The following is a 14,221-nucleotide window of genomic DNA, read 5'->3' as shown; positions in this document are numbered from 1 at the left end:
TCCCACAGGGGCTCGCCATCAGCCAAGACGTGCGGGCAGGGCCCAGCAAGTGGTGGGAAGCGGGGACTGAGCCCCTGAAGATGGTGTGGATGGAAACGCAGCTCCCTGCTCTAGGATGCACTTTGTAGAGGAGGGACTGAGCGCTGGGGCGGCAGGAGGAAACACCCGGCAGGGAGGGAGCAGAAGGGCTCCATCTGCTCTTATCTGAAAAGAGCCGAGAGTGGCTCCATCACAGTGTGTGAATTCCTTCATGGGGAGAAAAAACAGAGACTGAAAATCCCTTTAAGCCAGCACAAAAAGGCAGGACAAGAGGGAAGAGCTGGTAACCCGAGTCCAAGACAGTTGCAAATGAAGTAAGATGCCCATTTTTCACAGGGGGATGACTGAAGCCTTAGAGGGGGGGAGGAATTCATCCTTGGCACTCTCAGAGACCGGGAGTGTTTAGAGGAGTGAATGTCCTGCTCCCCGCAGGTGCGCAGAGGAGCTGACCCCAAGCGCACACCCTCCCCAGGGCTGGCAGCTCCCTGTGGGGCAGCACCTGGGAGCCCTGCGCCTGCAGCATGCACCCGTGCTGGGGCCGGGGCCACCCAGCAGAGCCCTGCACCCACAACAGGCACCCACTCCGGGGCCCCCAGCATCCACGAGGGCATGGCCTGGGAGCCCTGCACCTGCGACATACACCCACCCCAAGGCCAGCAGCACCCAGCGGGGCATGGCCTGGGGAGAGGACCCGGGTGCAGGCACATGGTGGGGCAGTGCCCATGGCTGGGGGCTCCACGGGGGGGGAACCAAGCGCCAGGGCTTGGTGGGGATGGGGCTGCCCAGGGCAAGGTGAAGGGCAGGGTGGTCAGCAGGGATGGGATGGGATGGGATGGGATGGGATGGGATGGGATGGGATGGGATGGGATGGGATGGGATGGGATGGGATGGAGAGGGACAGGGTGCGAGGACGGGCACGGGCAGGGCTCAGCGGCGAGGGACCGAGGCTGCCCCGGGCGGGAGGGCGGCCAGAGCTCGGAGCCGGGGCTGCGGCGGGCGGCGGGTGCGGGGCGGCCCGAGCCCGGGGCCGGCGGGGGAGGGCGAACAAAGCGGCGGGGCCGGGCGGGCGGGGAGGGGCCGGTCCCGGGGCCCTCCCGCCGCGGTGCGCGGGCGGCGATAAAAGCGGGGGCGCGGCGGCGGGGCGCGCACTGGGAGGCGGTCGGGCAGCCATGCAGCTCGCCGGGGCAGCGCTGCTGCTGTGCGCCGCCGCGGCGGCGGGGGTGGCCGTGGGACCGGCGGCGGGGCCGGCGGCGGGGCGGCCCGGGGCCGAGCGGCGGGCGGCGGCGGGCAGCAAGGAGCGGCGGGCGCAGTTCGCCTCCTGGGACGAGGTGAACGTGATCGCCCACGGGCTGCTGCAGCTCGGCCACGGCCTGAAGGAGCACGTGGACCGCACCAAGGGGCAGATGCGGGAGCTCGGCAGCCGCCTGAGCGCCCACAACAGCTCCATGGGGCGGCTGCTGCGCCAGGCGCGGGAGGCGCAGGAGCGGGGCGAGCGGCTGCGGGCCAGCGTGCGGGAGCTGGAGGGCCGCGGCCGGCAGCTCCTCAACCTCTCCGAGGCTCTGCGGCAGCGCCTGGAGGAGGTGGCGGCCGACAAAGCCGCGATCCAGGGGCGGCTGGAGCAGCTGGAGGGCCGCGTTCGGCAGGCGCTGCAGGCGCGGCCGGCCGGTAACCAGAGCGCCAAGGACCTGGGAGCGCTGCAGGTGAGCAGCGCCGGGGGAGCCGCCCCGCCCGGGGGCCCCGGGAGCGACCTGGGGGGAAGCGGGGAGGGGTCCGTGCCTTCCCGGGAGCGGCCGCGGGAGGAGCGATGGGGGATCCGACCCGACCCGACCCGCCCGGGGCAACGGGAGCGGCTGGAAGGGGGGCAGTTGTGGGGAGCAGCTCTCCCGGGACACACAGTACCCTCCCGGGGCACTGGGAGCAGCGGGTGGGGATCGGCCTCAGGAGAGCGGTGGAGGGACCTGACTGTCCTGGGGGCACCGGGAGCACCCGTGGGGACCTGCTGAAGGGCACCGGGAGCACCCGTGGGGGCTCGTGCGGTACGTGCAGCGCAGCCAGGTCTCCCCAGAGCTGCGGGGTTCACCTGGCTCTTCCCCCCGCAGTCCCTGATGGATGCGCAGAACTTGCGAATCGAGGAGCTCTTGCAGAAGATCAAGCAGCAGCAGTACAAGCTGGACAAGCAGAATCTGCAGATTAAGAGCCTGCAGAGCAAGGTGAGCTCTCATCCCGCTCTGCGGCTGGGGGACCGCAGCCTGGTCCTGCACGCTGTGGGGACCTGGCATGAACCACCCTGGCAGCCCCGCTGGCACAGCGCTCTGGTGACAGGAGAACTGGCTATGCAACTGCTCCCTGGCTTTGGGGACCCTACCAAGGCCATGGCCCTGGTCCTTGTGCCACAGCATTGGTGCACGGGTAGGAAACGGCAAGCTTCCCAAGTATTTGCACAGAGCAATAGGAGGAATTGGTGTGTGGGAACAGAACCTCTCTGGGCTCTTCCTTTGAGTTTATCTGCAGAATAAACTCGTTAGCATGGGTGTGAAAAACCATAATAACTTCTGGCTTTGCCAGCCTTGAGTGTCTCCTGTTCCTCGAGGTTTCTGGGCAAGTTCAGCCCCAGCTCTGGTCACAGGGGAGCGGCTGGCGCCTTGGCTGATCAGCTCCCGTGAGTACCAGCCTTGAAAATGAGCTGAGATAAAGTCGTTCTGACTTGTGCCTTGTTTTTAGGTCAATCTGCTGATCCCCTTACACCTGAAGGACAACAAAACGCAGTCTCCGAAGTGGAAGATAAACCTGAAGAAGAGCCTCAGCCTCACCAACCAGAGCCAGAACACCAGCGGGGAGCCTGTGCTGGCGCAGAGTGAGTATCTGCCTGTGCCGCCCCGCTCCTCTGCACCAGAGCAAACCTGCAGCAGTTGCAACTGTTTCAAAACAAAAGGTTCTGTTGTCCTCAGTCAGGATATGAGATTTGCTTGCAAAACCAAGGAGTTTGGCCAGACTGGGGGGGTCTGGAGCACAAGGCAGGATCGTAGCCTTCTGGATCAGTATTAGTCCAGCAGGAATTTAAGGATTTAAGAGGAATTTTTCTGCCTGATATTAAGAATGCAGTGGGGAATGGAGAAATGCTGCTGGCAGGTATTTGTCAAAGAGGATTGGCAGGTGTGGGGGTGAATGCAGGCAGGAAAGGAGGGTCTCTGCTTCTTGGAGTTAACTCTTGTTCACCTGCTCTTGCTTTACCAGGCACGGTCTGCTTGTCAGATTCTGTGCTGGCAGAGGGAGGTGTTAGGGAGCCCTAGACCATGAGGAGAGCTAGATCCTTGTGTGTCCGTATCCCTTGGCTCATATTTAGGGCTCATACATGAAAGACAAGTGCCTCGGCTGACACTATCCTTAGCGGAAGGTGTGCTGAGCTGCAGCAAATGCCCAGGCAGTGAAGGCACAGGGCACTCACAGCCCTGGGAAGCACGTACCAGAGCAGGTGAGTGGATGCTGGCTCTGCCTGGAGCATCCTCTCTGCCGGCAAGGAGGCTGGAGGAGCTCCCACAGAGCGAAGGGCAGCAGAGTGGGTGTCCCCAGCTGCGCTGCGTCCTGCAGCCTCCCTCCCGGGCAGGGGCTGGTGTCCCCGCAGGGTCTGCTGGCCAGGAACAGCTGCTCTCATGTTATGTCAGCTAAATCACGGTGCTGGCTCTGTCTGTGCAGCTGTCTGGGGATGTCCAGTATGAGCCAAACAGCAACCAGGCAGGGTGAGGATGCATGGGGAAATCCTGCCCAGGGCTTAACGCAGGGACAGCTATGGGAAAACACATGGTAATTTGTATGTGGAGCCTGGAGCTGTCACCAGTGTGCCTGAAAGCTGGGTGGGCAGAACAAAGAGCTGCAGAATTGATGTGGACAAGGAGAGAGATGGGGTGCGAGGCTCCAAACTCCTCCTGGTGCTCGGCTCTGTGGGGCTGGCCAGCCCGCAGCAGGGCTATGTGAGGTCTCCCTCGGTCACAGCAGCACTAGCAAGCCAGAAAACTGTCTCAAAACCTCTTTCCCCTCTGTTTTTTCCCAGCTCTGCTTTGTGACTTGCCCTCAGTAGTGTGTCATAGAATCCTAGAATCATTTGGGTTGGAAGGAAACTTTAAAGGTCATCTAGTCCAACCAACTAGTTCAACCACCTTGCTCTGCTCTCAGGTTATGCTGAAAGTGGGGTACAGGGAGATGGGTTTGTGTCTTTGCTACTTACTGGTGGCAGATGTAGGCTGTGCTGTCAGCTCTGTGCTGGCTGATGGGTGCTGGGTGCAGTAAGCCTTGTGAAGCACGGTGGGAGGCAGTGAGGGCCCGCAGCCCCTGGGGATGCTGCAAGGCAGGGGGGCGAGAGACCTCAGCACCTTCTCGTCCCCGACGGGGAGACCCTGAGCATCTCCAGTGCCCTGGGCAGCCCGACTCCCTCCACCCGGCCGAGCCGTGAGCTCCCCCTTCTCTTGCCTAATCCCTGATGTTGATATCACTGACAGCAAACAAATTGGCTTCCTCTCATTAGCAAGTCGAGTAAGTTTTCTGGCAAATCTTAAAGCATACAATATCTGGTGGGCCAGCCCCGTGCCCTCTGCCTGGGGGGGCTTGTGGCTGCTTTTAGAGCAGGCAAGCGTCAGGAAGGCTTGTGCTGGCGGCTCCCTGCCTATTGTCAGGCAGAGCCGTAGTGCTGGCACAGCCCCGGGGAACAGCTATGAGCTCCACCAGCAGCCCTTTCAGAAAGACCCTTTTATTTGCATCCAGTGAACACAAGTTTTTTCAGGCCAGCGATGGCACGGGGCCAAGCATGTGAAAGTTGAAGGCTTGAAGCAGCCTGGAGAGTGAAAGGTTTAATCGCTTGCAGAAAGAGGATCATGTCTTTAGGCAGAGCCTGTGCTCTCTGGCAGCTGGCCGAGTAGGGGAAAGGTAGAGCCCTGCTCGCTCTCTCCCCGTGGCGCTGGGACTCCACAATAATTGGGTTGGGTTGGGGAGGGTGAGGGGGAGGCGATGCAAACAGCTCCAGGCATGCCCTGCCATCTGCAAGAAAGGGTGTATATCCCAGGTTGGTGACCTCCTGTCATGCCTGGAGATCCTGTTGGGTAAATACCATGCCATGCCTGGGGCAGCTCTAGCCAGCCTTGTTGATTCTTCTGTCTTGTTTGGCTAAATAAAGTGGGAGGGAAAGAAAAACATCCAGAGCAGCCAGGAGGTCTTGTTGTTCTGCTGGTGCCATACGGATGTGCAACATGAACTGGAACTAACGAGCGTGTTCCTCAAACAAAAAGACTGAGCTGAGGCTGTTCAAGCAGCTGCATCTCATTCAGCTGCTTGAAAGTCCCCATTGCACCAGGAAAACAGAAGAGATCTGAGTGCAGTGAGTGTGGCCAGGGCCCAGAAAAAAAACCAGACAGGGATGGGATTGACTTCTGCATGCTGGGGCCACTGAGCATCTGCCCAGGCACCGTTCTGCTGATGCTGGGAGATACGGTGGGAGAGGAGGCGAGGAGCTCTGCGAGGGCGGGTGAGCCCAGCAACCTCCAGCACCTCCCTGCTGCTGCGCTTGTGAGCCAGGGTCGCTGCAGCTGTGAGCGTGAGGTCAGGTTGTGGGTTTTCCTTCCCCTGAGCCTCCTTTGGCTTCCCTGGCTGCGTTCACCTAGAAAGTGGGGATATGGGGGATGCACTTGGCCTCCCCGCAGTGCTGGGTGGATTTGTGTGTTTTCGATCCTTCGTACAAAATGCTGACCCCCGATCCACGTGTGCACGGGCTTGGGAGAGGGCTCGGGGCCACACGCTTGTCCCGTGGGTGCGCTGATGGGCTTGGTGGCACCAGTCCCGTGCTGGCATTGGCCCGGGGGTGCGAGGGATGCTAACGGCAGTGCGAGTCCAGCCGTGCTGGCTGCGGGGCTGCCCTGCTGCGGGCGGTGGGAGAGGGGCTGCCTGTGCCAAGGAGGGGAAAGTTCACTGGTGAGTGTCTGGTGTTGGGGGGGAAATGGGTGAAAGGTGGTGGCAGGTGTCGCGTTGCCATCCCCTGGGTCCCCCCCATGCTGACCTTTCCTCCCGTCGTGGCTCCGCTCTTCGCCCCAGCACAGCATTGAGGTTCTCTGGGTGCCCAGCGAGGACAGGGGTGGGGGCAATGCCCCACGGGGGCTGCTCTTGCCCTCAGCAGCTCAAAGGCCCCATTTTTCCCCCCTTCTGCCCCACGTGAAGCCCTGTGGCTGTGGGGGTGGCCCCTCTCCCTGCCCCAGATCATGATGCCAGCCCTGGCCCTGGGGGCAACTACTGCAAGGGGGACCCCACGGGGGGCTGTGGGGGCGGCCAGCACCACGACACAGCCCAGGGCTTGTCTTTAGGTTTCTTCACCCGTCTGTCTTGGGGTCATGCTGGCTGCAGCTGTGAGCCACCAAAATCCATCCCACCCTCGTGCGGGGAGAACAGACCCCCTTTGTCTGGGGGTGACGGGGGCACCTGTCCCGGCTGACAAAGAGCCCCTTGACTGTGCCGACAGCCCAGGGGCTGAAGTCCCTGCACATCCTCCTGTGGCCTTTTGACTTGGGTTTTGTAACAGGTTTCCCCCCGCCGTTTCTCCCCGAGTGCTGCGGGTGGTGGTTCCTGGATGGACTTTTATCAGCGCTGTTGAAACGGTGCTTTGCTGGCAGCTCTGGGCAAAGTCCCTGTAGGGGCGGAAGGAGAGGTGGGAGCCCAGCCGGCGTGGGGATGGAGGGGGGCAAGCTGGGGGGGTGGCCTCACCCTGGGCAATCCACTCATGCAATGAGCTCCCTGCAGTCCATCCACCCCTTCCCTGCCCTGGTTGGTGTGTATTGGGCAAAAGGGTCACCCCAGCCTGGCCCTGTGCCTGCTGGTGGCAGGTTGCCCAGCGGGACGTCTGGCTGGGGCCACCACAGTTGCCAGGAGCAAGACGTCATGTGCTGGATGCTCAGGTGCCTTCCTGACATCAGGACTTGGGGTTTCTTTCTGCCCCTGAGGCCCTTTGAGACTGCTTCAGCTCGGGGTGGGATGGGAATGCTTGGCCCTGGCTTGCCCCTGATGTTACCCCACCCCAAACGGGCTGTTCCTGCCTGCCACAGGCACAGAGGGAGCTGGGAAGCTCCTTGGGTCTCTGCTTAATGGGGAGCCATGCTCTCCAGCCTAGGTCACCCCAGCCTGGCCCAGTGCCTGGCTTCTGCCTTGGATGGAAGCCCAAGGAGCTGTGTTTGCGTAAAAGGGAAGATATGGAGTCATAGCGTTTAAAGACGCTGAAGTCAGGGGCCATTGCCTCCAGCATGTGTCCAGAGCTGCAGCCACCGCTGTGCACAGCTGGCCGGGCTTGTGGCCAGGGCTGCAAGTGCCGGGGCTGTGGTAGGAGCAACCTGCTGAGGAACTGGGACTTGAGGCCATCTTCTCAATGCCTGTTTCCTTCCCCCGCAGAGCTCCCGGAGGATTGCCACCAGCTCTTCCTGGCTGGGCAGCAAAGCAACGGTGTTTTCCAGGTGCAGCCTGCAGGGTCTCAGCCCTTCAAAGTCTACTGCGACATGACTGCAGGTAAAGCAGTGGAGATGCCCCACAGTGCTTTGCACGGTGGTCTTGCAAATGGTAACCCCAAATGACTGTTTTCCCTGCCTGCAGAAGGTGGCTGGACAGTGATCCAGAGGCGCACAGATGGCTCTGTGGACTTTGACCAGCTTTGGGATGCCTACAAGAATGGCTTTGGAGACCTTCGTGGTAGGTGGATGATGGTGTCTATCTTATCATGGGATAAGTGATATCTTAGCACAAGTTATTCCCCCTTGCTGGCCCATGGAGATGTCTATGTGCTGGAGCACAGTGTTGGGCTGAGGAGGGGGGAAACACTGCTTGCAGAGCAAGAGTCCTAGGGCTTCCTGACTTGTCCTGCTGGTGCCAGACAGCGATTCAAATGCTGCGGTGTCCTGGGTTGTCCCTGTTTGTCCCTGGAGCCTGTTCACATGTCTGCTTTGCATGGCATGTTTGTGTCCCTGCAGCCAATGCGATGTGTCTTGTTTCAGGTGACTTCTGGCTGGGCCTGGAGAAGATACATCACCTTGTCCAAGAGGGAAGATACAATCTCCTGATTGAGCTAGAAGACTGGGAGGGAAATTCCCAAGTGGTTCAGTTTGTCTTCAGCCTTGGTGGTGAGAGCACAGCCTACACGCTCAACCTGCTGGGACCTCTGTCTGGAGAGCTGGAGAACGCCATTGGGGACTTCAGGCAGCTGCCCTTCTCCACTCGGGATCGCGACCACGACCTCAAAGCTGACACAAACTGTGCCAAACACCTCTCAGGTCAGTGTGAGCTCTTCCTTCCCAGTGGCGTGCGCTTTCCCTTCAGCCCTCCACTGTCTGGTGGTGGCTGTGAGTGGGACAGTGACCCTGTGGGACTAGACCCCTTTGGTGTTGAGCCCGGCTTGTCCCCTGCTTCCCCAGGAAAGCTACATCCTTGGGAGGAGCTGTGCAGGGAACTGGGAGGGAAGCTGAAACCAGGAGGGGTTCATGATTCAGGTATTGGCCCAAGCATCTGTCTTCGTAACAGCTTTGCTGGCTACCACCTTGCTTGGAAACCTTTCGAGCAAAGCAGAGGCCAGTCCCCAGGCCTGAGATGGGGCTGCTGAAGGGTTTGAGGGGGTTTTGCACACAAGAAAGCAGCAGGGATTTGCAGACGCATCCTGAAGTCATATAGGATCTGTGCAAAGGTTTCCCAGTGCATGGGACTCCTCCACTGTGTATGAGGTGGTCTTGTAAGGTCCCGAAGCCCTGGAAAAGTGGGGAAAATGGGGGCAGCAGCTGCCTTGAACCTGGGTTTGTTTTCTGCCTGGAAGTGCTGTGGGTTAAACCTGCCTCTGCGTTGCCTTGGTAGGTGGCTGGTGGTTCAGCACCTGTGGCCATGCCAACCTCAACGGGAAGTACTTCCGCTCCATCCCCCGCCAGAGGCATGAGCGCAAGCAGGGCATCTTCTGGAAGACATGGAAAGGCAGGTATTACCCGCTGAAGTCAACTACCATGAAAATCCAACCTGCAGCACTGGAAGCAGAGCCCTAAAGCTGCCACTTGAGACTTGACCTTCTCTGTGGAGCACAGACCTGAGCTCCATCACTTGGTGTTTACAGAAAACAAATCCACCCTCCCTGGGAAGTCCTGCAAGGAGCATTTCTCTTGGTTAGCAGCCCTTTAGTGGCATGACACATCTCCTCACTGTAAGTAAAACAGCTCCATGTTGCTGAAACCCCTGGATGGGAGCTCCCAAACCAGAAGAGGAGCCACCAGCAAGGGAGATCCACCTCCAGAGCATGCACAAGGGTCTTCCAACCTGCCACGTGCTGTGTGGCAAGTTCAAGTTGTCTGGTGCTTTCTGTGCTGTCTGAACATTTCTGTGCTGGTTTTGATGAGCTGGGGCTGGGAGGGAGGGGAGAATGTGAAGTGTTTTGCTATCCTGGACCCAAGCATTGGGTACGGAGCCTCGCTGTGTCCTGTCTCTCACTGCTGTTACCAAATGGTGTCCTATGTATCCTCCTGTGAAAGCCTGCGGAGCCTCCTTCCCCCACTGGTGCCATGGGGCAGTGAGCCTTGGGCAGCTCCATCTGCGCAGCCCCTGCTCTGGTGACTTCAACCTGCTGAGAATATGGGTTTTAGCGGGAAGGCTGAAGGACACCCTGTGCGGAAGGGGACCTCAGGCTCACTTGGCTTCCCTGGCCCCCTCAGCTTGGAAGCCCTGTATTTCTGGCTGTGCTGGAATTTGCTGGGAGTTGGGGAAACTGCTTCCAGCTCCAGGAGACGATGAGTGGTATCCTGCAACCGGTTGCATGAGGGCCAGATCCTGAGGGCTGTCTTAAGCTCTGCCTGGAGCCTGCCCGTGTTGCTGGAGGTGGTTAGGATGAGCACTAGGACAGCATGGGTACAGAGCAGTGACTGTCCCTGGGCAGGACCAGCCCTGCTGTCAGCTGTAAATCCCCCTGAAGCCTGGAGGGCTGCCTTCTCCCAACAGACTCCCTGTACTGTGCAGAGTGAATAGCACAGTCCCGCATGCATGCCCCAAAACTTGCTCTAAAGGGCCAGGGGACAACAGGGTTTCTCTGCAAGAGCTGCACTGCCTTGTTGGGTGCGTACCTTGATGTACAGCATCACCTCTGCCTTTGGGGTGGGTGTCTGGGGAGAGGTGGGCAAAACAGGTCCCCAAAAACTGTTACGGGCCAAGCTGCCGTCTTGGGGCTTCCCAAGCATCCTGCCCTATTGAAGTCATATTGACTACCATGCTAGAGCTCCTAGCTGCTAAATATTGTAAATAGTCATTTGTAGGATGTTGGATCTTGTTGACGAATTTCTTGGTTTAATTTGTTTCCATATTTAAATGCAGTGTTAATAACAATGTGGTGTAATTTATAAATGTTGATGCTGGAAAAAAACCCAACGGTAGTTTGTGTATTTTAAACTTTTTTTTGTACTAAAATAACTTTTCTGAAGAAGTCTTTTAATAAAAACAAGCCTGTAACTGTCCTGCCTGGATTATTTGCCTGATGGTTTACCAGTAGATGTGTGGGAGCTATGTGAGGACTCTGGATTCAGAAACTTCACTTGTTTGGAGTTTGACCACAGCACTACGCTTCCTTCTGGCCTCAATTTTCAGCTGTAGCCTTATGGAGCTCTCTGAGAAGTCCCTGCTATACCCCCAGCAGTAGTTTTTAGTCTGAAGTTTACGGACTTCTAAATTTCTTTTCCCTCTGGAAATCAGGCCCTGGGGCAGCAAGTTTACAAGTGATGATGAGCTGGCTTTTCTTAGTCCATGACAGCAGATGTTTGCACCAGGGAAATACTCCTTGTAGCTGGCTGGAAAACCCTGTGCCAACTCCTTGGACAAGAGCAGAGGCTGAGGTCTGAATTCTCTGGATGGATTAAAGTCAGAGCTGATCAGGATAAGCCCCACTAAGTAGTAGCCTTCTACCTGCTTATACCATACATGCATGGTCATCTCCAAAAGCATTTATTGCAACTTTGGGGGAATGCGTACATATGCAGGAATGAAATGAGCTGGGGATGGAGTGGGAGCCCCTTGAAGATGATGGGGGTAAACTCCAGCTGTGCTCATGATCCCAGACCGGTGGTGTGATAGTGGAGCTGGAGGAAATAGCAAGTGCTTCTTTAGCTGGTCAAGGAAGGGGGACAAAAATTGCTCACTGCAGAAGGAAGGGACAAGAGGCTGTTCTAGGCCCCTAGAGCAGCTGTACCAATACCTGATATACCTAAACGTGGCCCCAGCTCCTGTGTCTGTCCTCCTTCCCTGGGGAAAATCCTGGGGTTAATGATAGCCTCAAGCACAATTGCACAAACAGCCCATTATACCCAGCTCTGCGCTATCTATCTGCTCAGTTTTGCATTCAGAAATACATTTTTAATGTTCCATTTGCTTAATTCAAAGCTTGTTTAGTCCCTGGGTGCACCAGCAGATACTGGAGTGCTGTGTTTTAGTCTGGATGCTAAAGTGATTAGACTAAGGTGGTTTTTTATGCATCGGATAGAAGCTGGTGAAGGCATTTATTTATTAATTGCCAGGGGGTTTTTTTGGCAGACCTCTGGTTTGCTCCCCAGTGGTGCATTTGATCCTCCTCTACGGGAGGTGCCCGGAGGACAATGCCAGCCGGTACCAAACACCAGCCGGGGGAAGGCCAAATGCCCCAAATCTTGCCTAGCTCAGGAACTACAGCTGCTGCCGTCTTCTGCGTCTCGGTCTCGCCCTGTTCTGCCGTGCAAGTCTCCACGTCCCATCAGTGCCAATGCCACCCCATGCCCCCAGACCGTAGGTCCCACGCCGCAGCGTGTGGCATCCCGGGGCCCTGCCAAGGTCCCTCTGCAGAAGAAGCCAGTCCCGGGTCCCTGTTTTCATCTGAAATCCCCCCGGAACCCTCCCGCTCCTTCGTTGACAGCCGCTCGGAGCGCAGCCGCCCGTCGCCGCGGAGCCCCGCGGGGGGGGCAGCTCCCTCCAGCGGCAGCCGGAGGGACGGCGCCGCGCGCCGCCGGGAGCGCGGCTGGGCTCGGGTCACCGGCGGCCGCTCTCCCCCGAACAGCCCCTCGCTCCTGCACCGGCCGAGCCGGGCCGTGCCAGCCTGTGGCCCCACAGCAGCTCCTGACACGAGGGTCCACGCAGGGCTTCGAGTCCTCCCAGGAAAACCTCACCGGGCAGCTGACGGAAGGGCCGCCGCTCGGGCGCACGCCTGCAGGGGCTGTGCTGAAGGCGGTGGTGGGGTCCGAGCTCAGCACGTGCCGGGCGGCTAAAGGCTGCGGGGTCTGGACGTGGTGGGACCGGGCTTTTCGGGGCCAGAAGCGCTGCGGGACAGCCTGGGGCTGCGGTCCAGCCGGGTGACACAGGGCTGGCGCGTGCCTCAATGTGGAGCTCGGACTCATCGGTGGAAGCAGATTGAACCGCAGCTGCTTTGGACCCGGGGGTTCTCTCAGAGCATCGTTAGATCAGGAAGACATTGTGCATCAGGTCCCAACCTGGCTGTGTTTGGTGGCCCCAGAAAGTGAGGAGAGCCCCGACCTGCTGCGCAGAGCCCCCTCCAAATCCAACCTGCAGAACGGCAGAAACAACCGTCGGGAGATCCGACAGTGGGGCCTCAAGCCCTGTTTAATACAACAGTGGAATCCAAATTGCTCTTTGCAAAGTTTGGCAAAAAGGGAAACTGTTTGTGCACACACAGAGCTGCACCGCTCGGGTGGACGGGCTGAGTCCCTGCATCTGTGGCACTGAGACACTGAGGGGGAGAAGCCAAAGGCATTGCCCTGAGCCCTCCCACCGCCAGTGCGGTCGTTGCAGAGCACTGCAACGAAACAAAAAAGGCAAATTGGCAAACCCCCGCTTGAACCTCAAACCTGGTGCAAAGCCAAGAAACAGAAAATTAATAACAAGAGTCGAGTTCTCCACCCATCGACACTCCCCAGGCACCCCCCCCAGCCCCGGCCACGGCCTAGCCAGCGCCAGCAAGAGTCACACTTTCAAAGCCGTCCCTCACTCCAAATGCCTCAGGGCGTCTGGCAGACACTGGGGCATCAGGACCCTCCCAGTCCTCCCAGTAACTTCAGCTCTTCTGCTGGAGCTCAGCAGCATCGAGCATAACTCGAGTTTCCCATGGACGTGTCTGGCATGGCTTTGCAAGCACCTGCACCCTTACCAGGGACACCTCCCAAGCAGAGTATTCTGGGCTGACTCCCTTGAGGGTGCTCACAGACACCCAGAGAACCAGATCCCACTAAGAGGGTGGGAAGGGGAACTCCTGGCTCAAGCATCCCAGGCAGGCAGCTACACCCCGGGGCTGAGGCATCCAGGACAAGAGGCAGCATCTTGGGTGACCATTTTGAGCAAGTTTTTATCATGTAAAAAAAGAAGCAGATGGCATAGGCCTGTCTGCTTTTAAGGGTGTGTGCCCCACCATAGTTTAAGAAAATATTTGGGGCTTGTAGGACCTCTGCTGCCTGAGGCTTGATGGCCTGTGGCCAATTCGAGAACACACGTGGACTTTCCAGAAAGGGTCTGCAAACACATTGCCCCATCAGCAACTGGTGACACACGGCTGGTTTTGGTGACACAACACTGATTCTCCAATGCAAAACATACCATGAGCCTGGGGGACTCCTGAGGGTGAAGGACGTGGGGACTCTGGGCTCACACTTCGCTCCACATCGCCCCAGGGCAGCTTCCCTCCTCTAACACCATGTCATCTTCACTCCCTGCAGCCTGTGTTAAAACTACCCCAGGAGATTTCAGAGCTGGATGGCACTCAGGAGGATACCTCCCTCGTACATTGCTCTTTAAAACTTTGGGCAACAATTCCCAGGCATTGGAAGAAGAAAAGAAGAAAGTGATTTCCATCCAAACCGATAAAAAATAGCTTTAGGTTTTTTTACCCCCCCCCGCCCCCGCACACCCAATATTCAGTTCAGAACCAACTAAGCTACTTGTGATAGTGAAAATAAGATGTTTTACTTCTGCTGTGCATTTTAACCAGAACAAAGCGAGGGAAGAGAAGGCCTGCTTTGCAAGACCAGCAAGCAGCCACCCTCCTCTCCCTCCTTTCACCCAGCCACTCACTGGATGCGGCATTATTAGGTGTGGGAAACCCAGCATGGGATAATTCTCCTTCGCAGGAGATTCTGCATCCAACATGTTCCAGCTTTGCCTCTCCTGACGCTAT

General features: G+C 58.2%; 1 protein-coding gene across 1 annotated transcript; it reads left to right on the top strand.

The window, feature by feature from the left end:
* Positions 1-1,201: 1,201 nt before the first annotated feature.
* ANGPTL4 (angiopoietin like 4) lies at positions 1,202-10,532 on the top strand. Its single transcript, XM_075523941.1, has 7 exons — positions 1,202-1,739; positions 2,139-2,249; positions 2,761-2,893; positions 7,456-7,569; positions 7,654-7,749; positions 8,052-8,327; positions 8,899-10,532. Exons 1-7 carry the CDS (start codon positions 1,209-1,211, stop codon positions 9,078-9,080), a joined length of 1,443 nt encoding a protein of 480 aa, XP_075380056.1. The 5' UTR covers positions 1,202-1,208; the 3' UTR covers positions 9,081-10,532.
* The last annotated feature ends 3,689 nt before the right edge of the window (positions 10,533-14,221 follow it).

Source organism: Mycteria americana, chromosome 24, assembly GCF_035582795.1.
Source record: "Mycteria americana isolate JAX WOST 10 ecotype Jacksonville Zoo and Gardens chromosome 24, USCA_MyAme_1.0, whole genome shotgun sequence".
In the NCBI taxonomy this organism is placed as follows: Eukaryota; Metazoa; Chordata; class Aves; order Ciconiiformes; family Ciconiidae; genus Mycteria; species Mycteria americana.
This window is presented reverse-complemented; position numbering and strand designations above follow the sequence as displayed.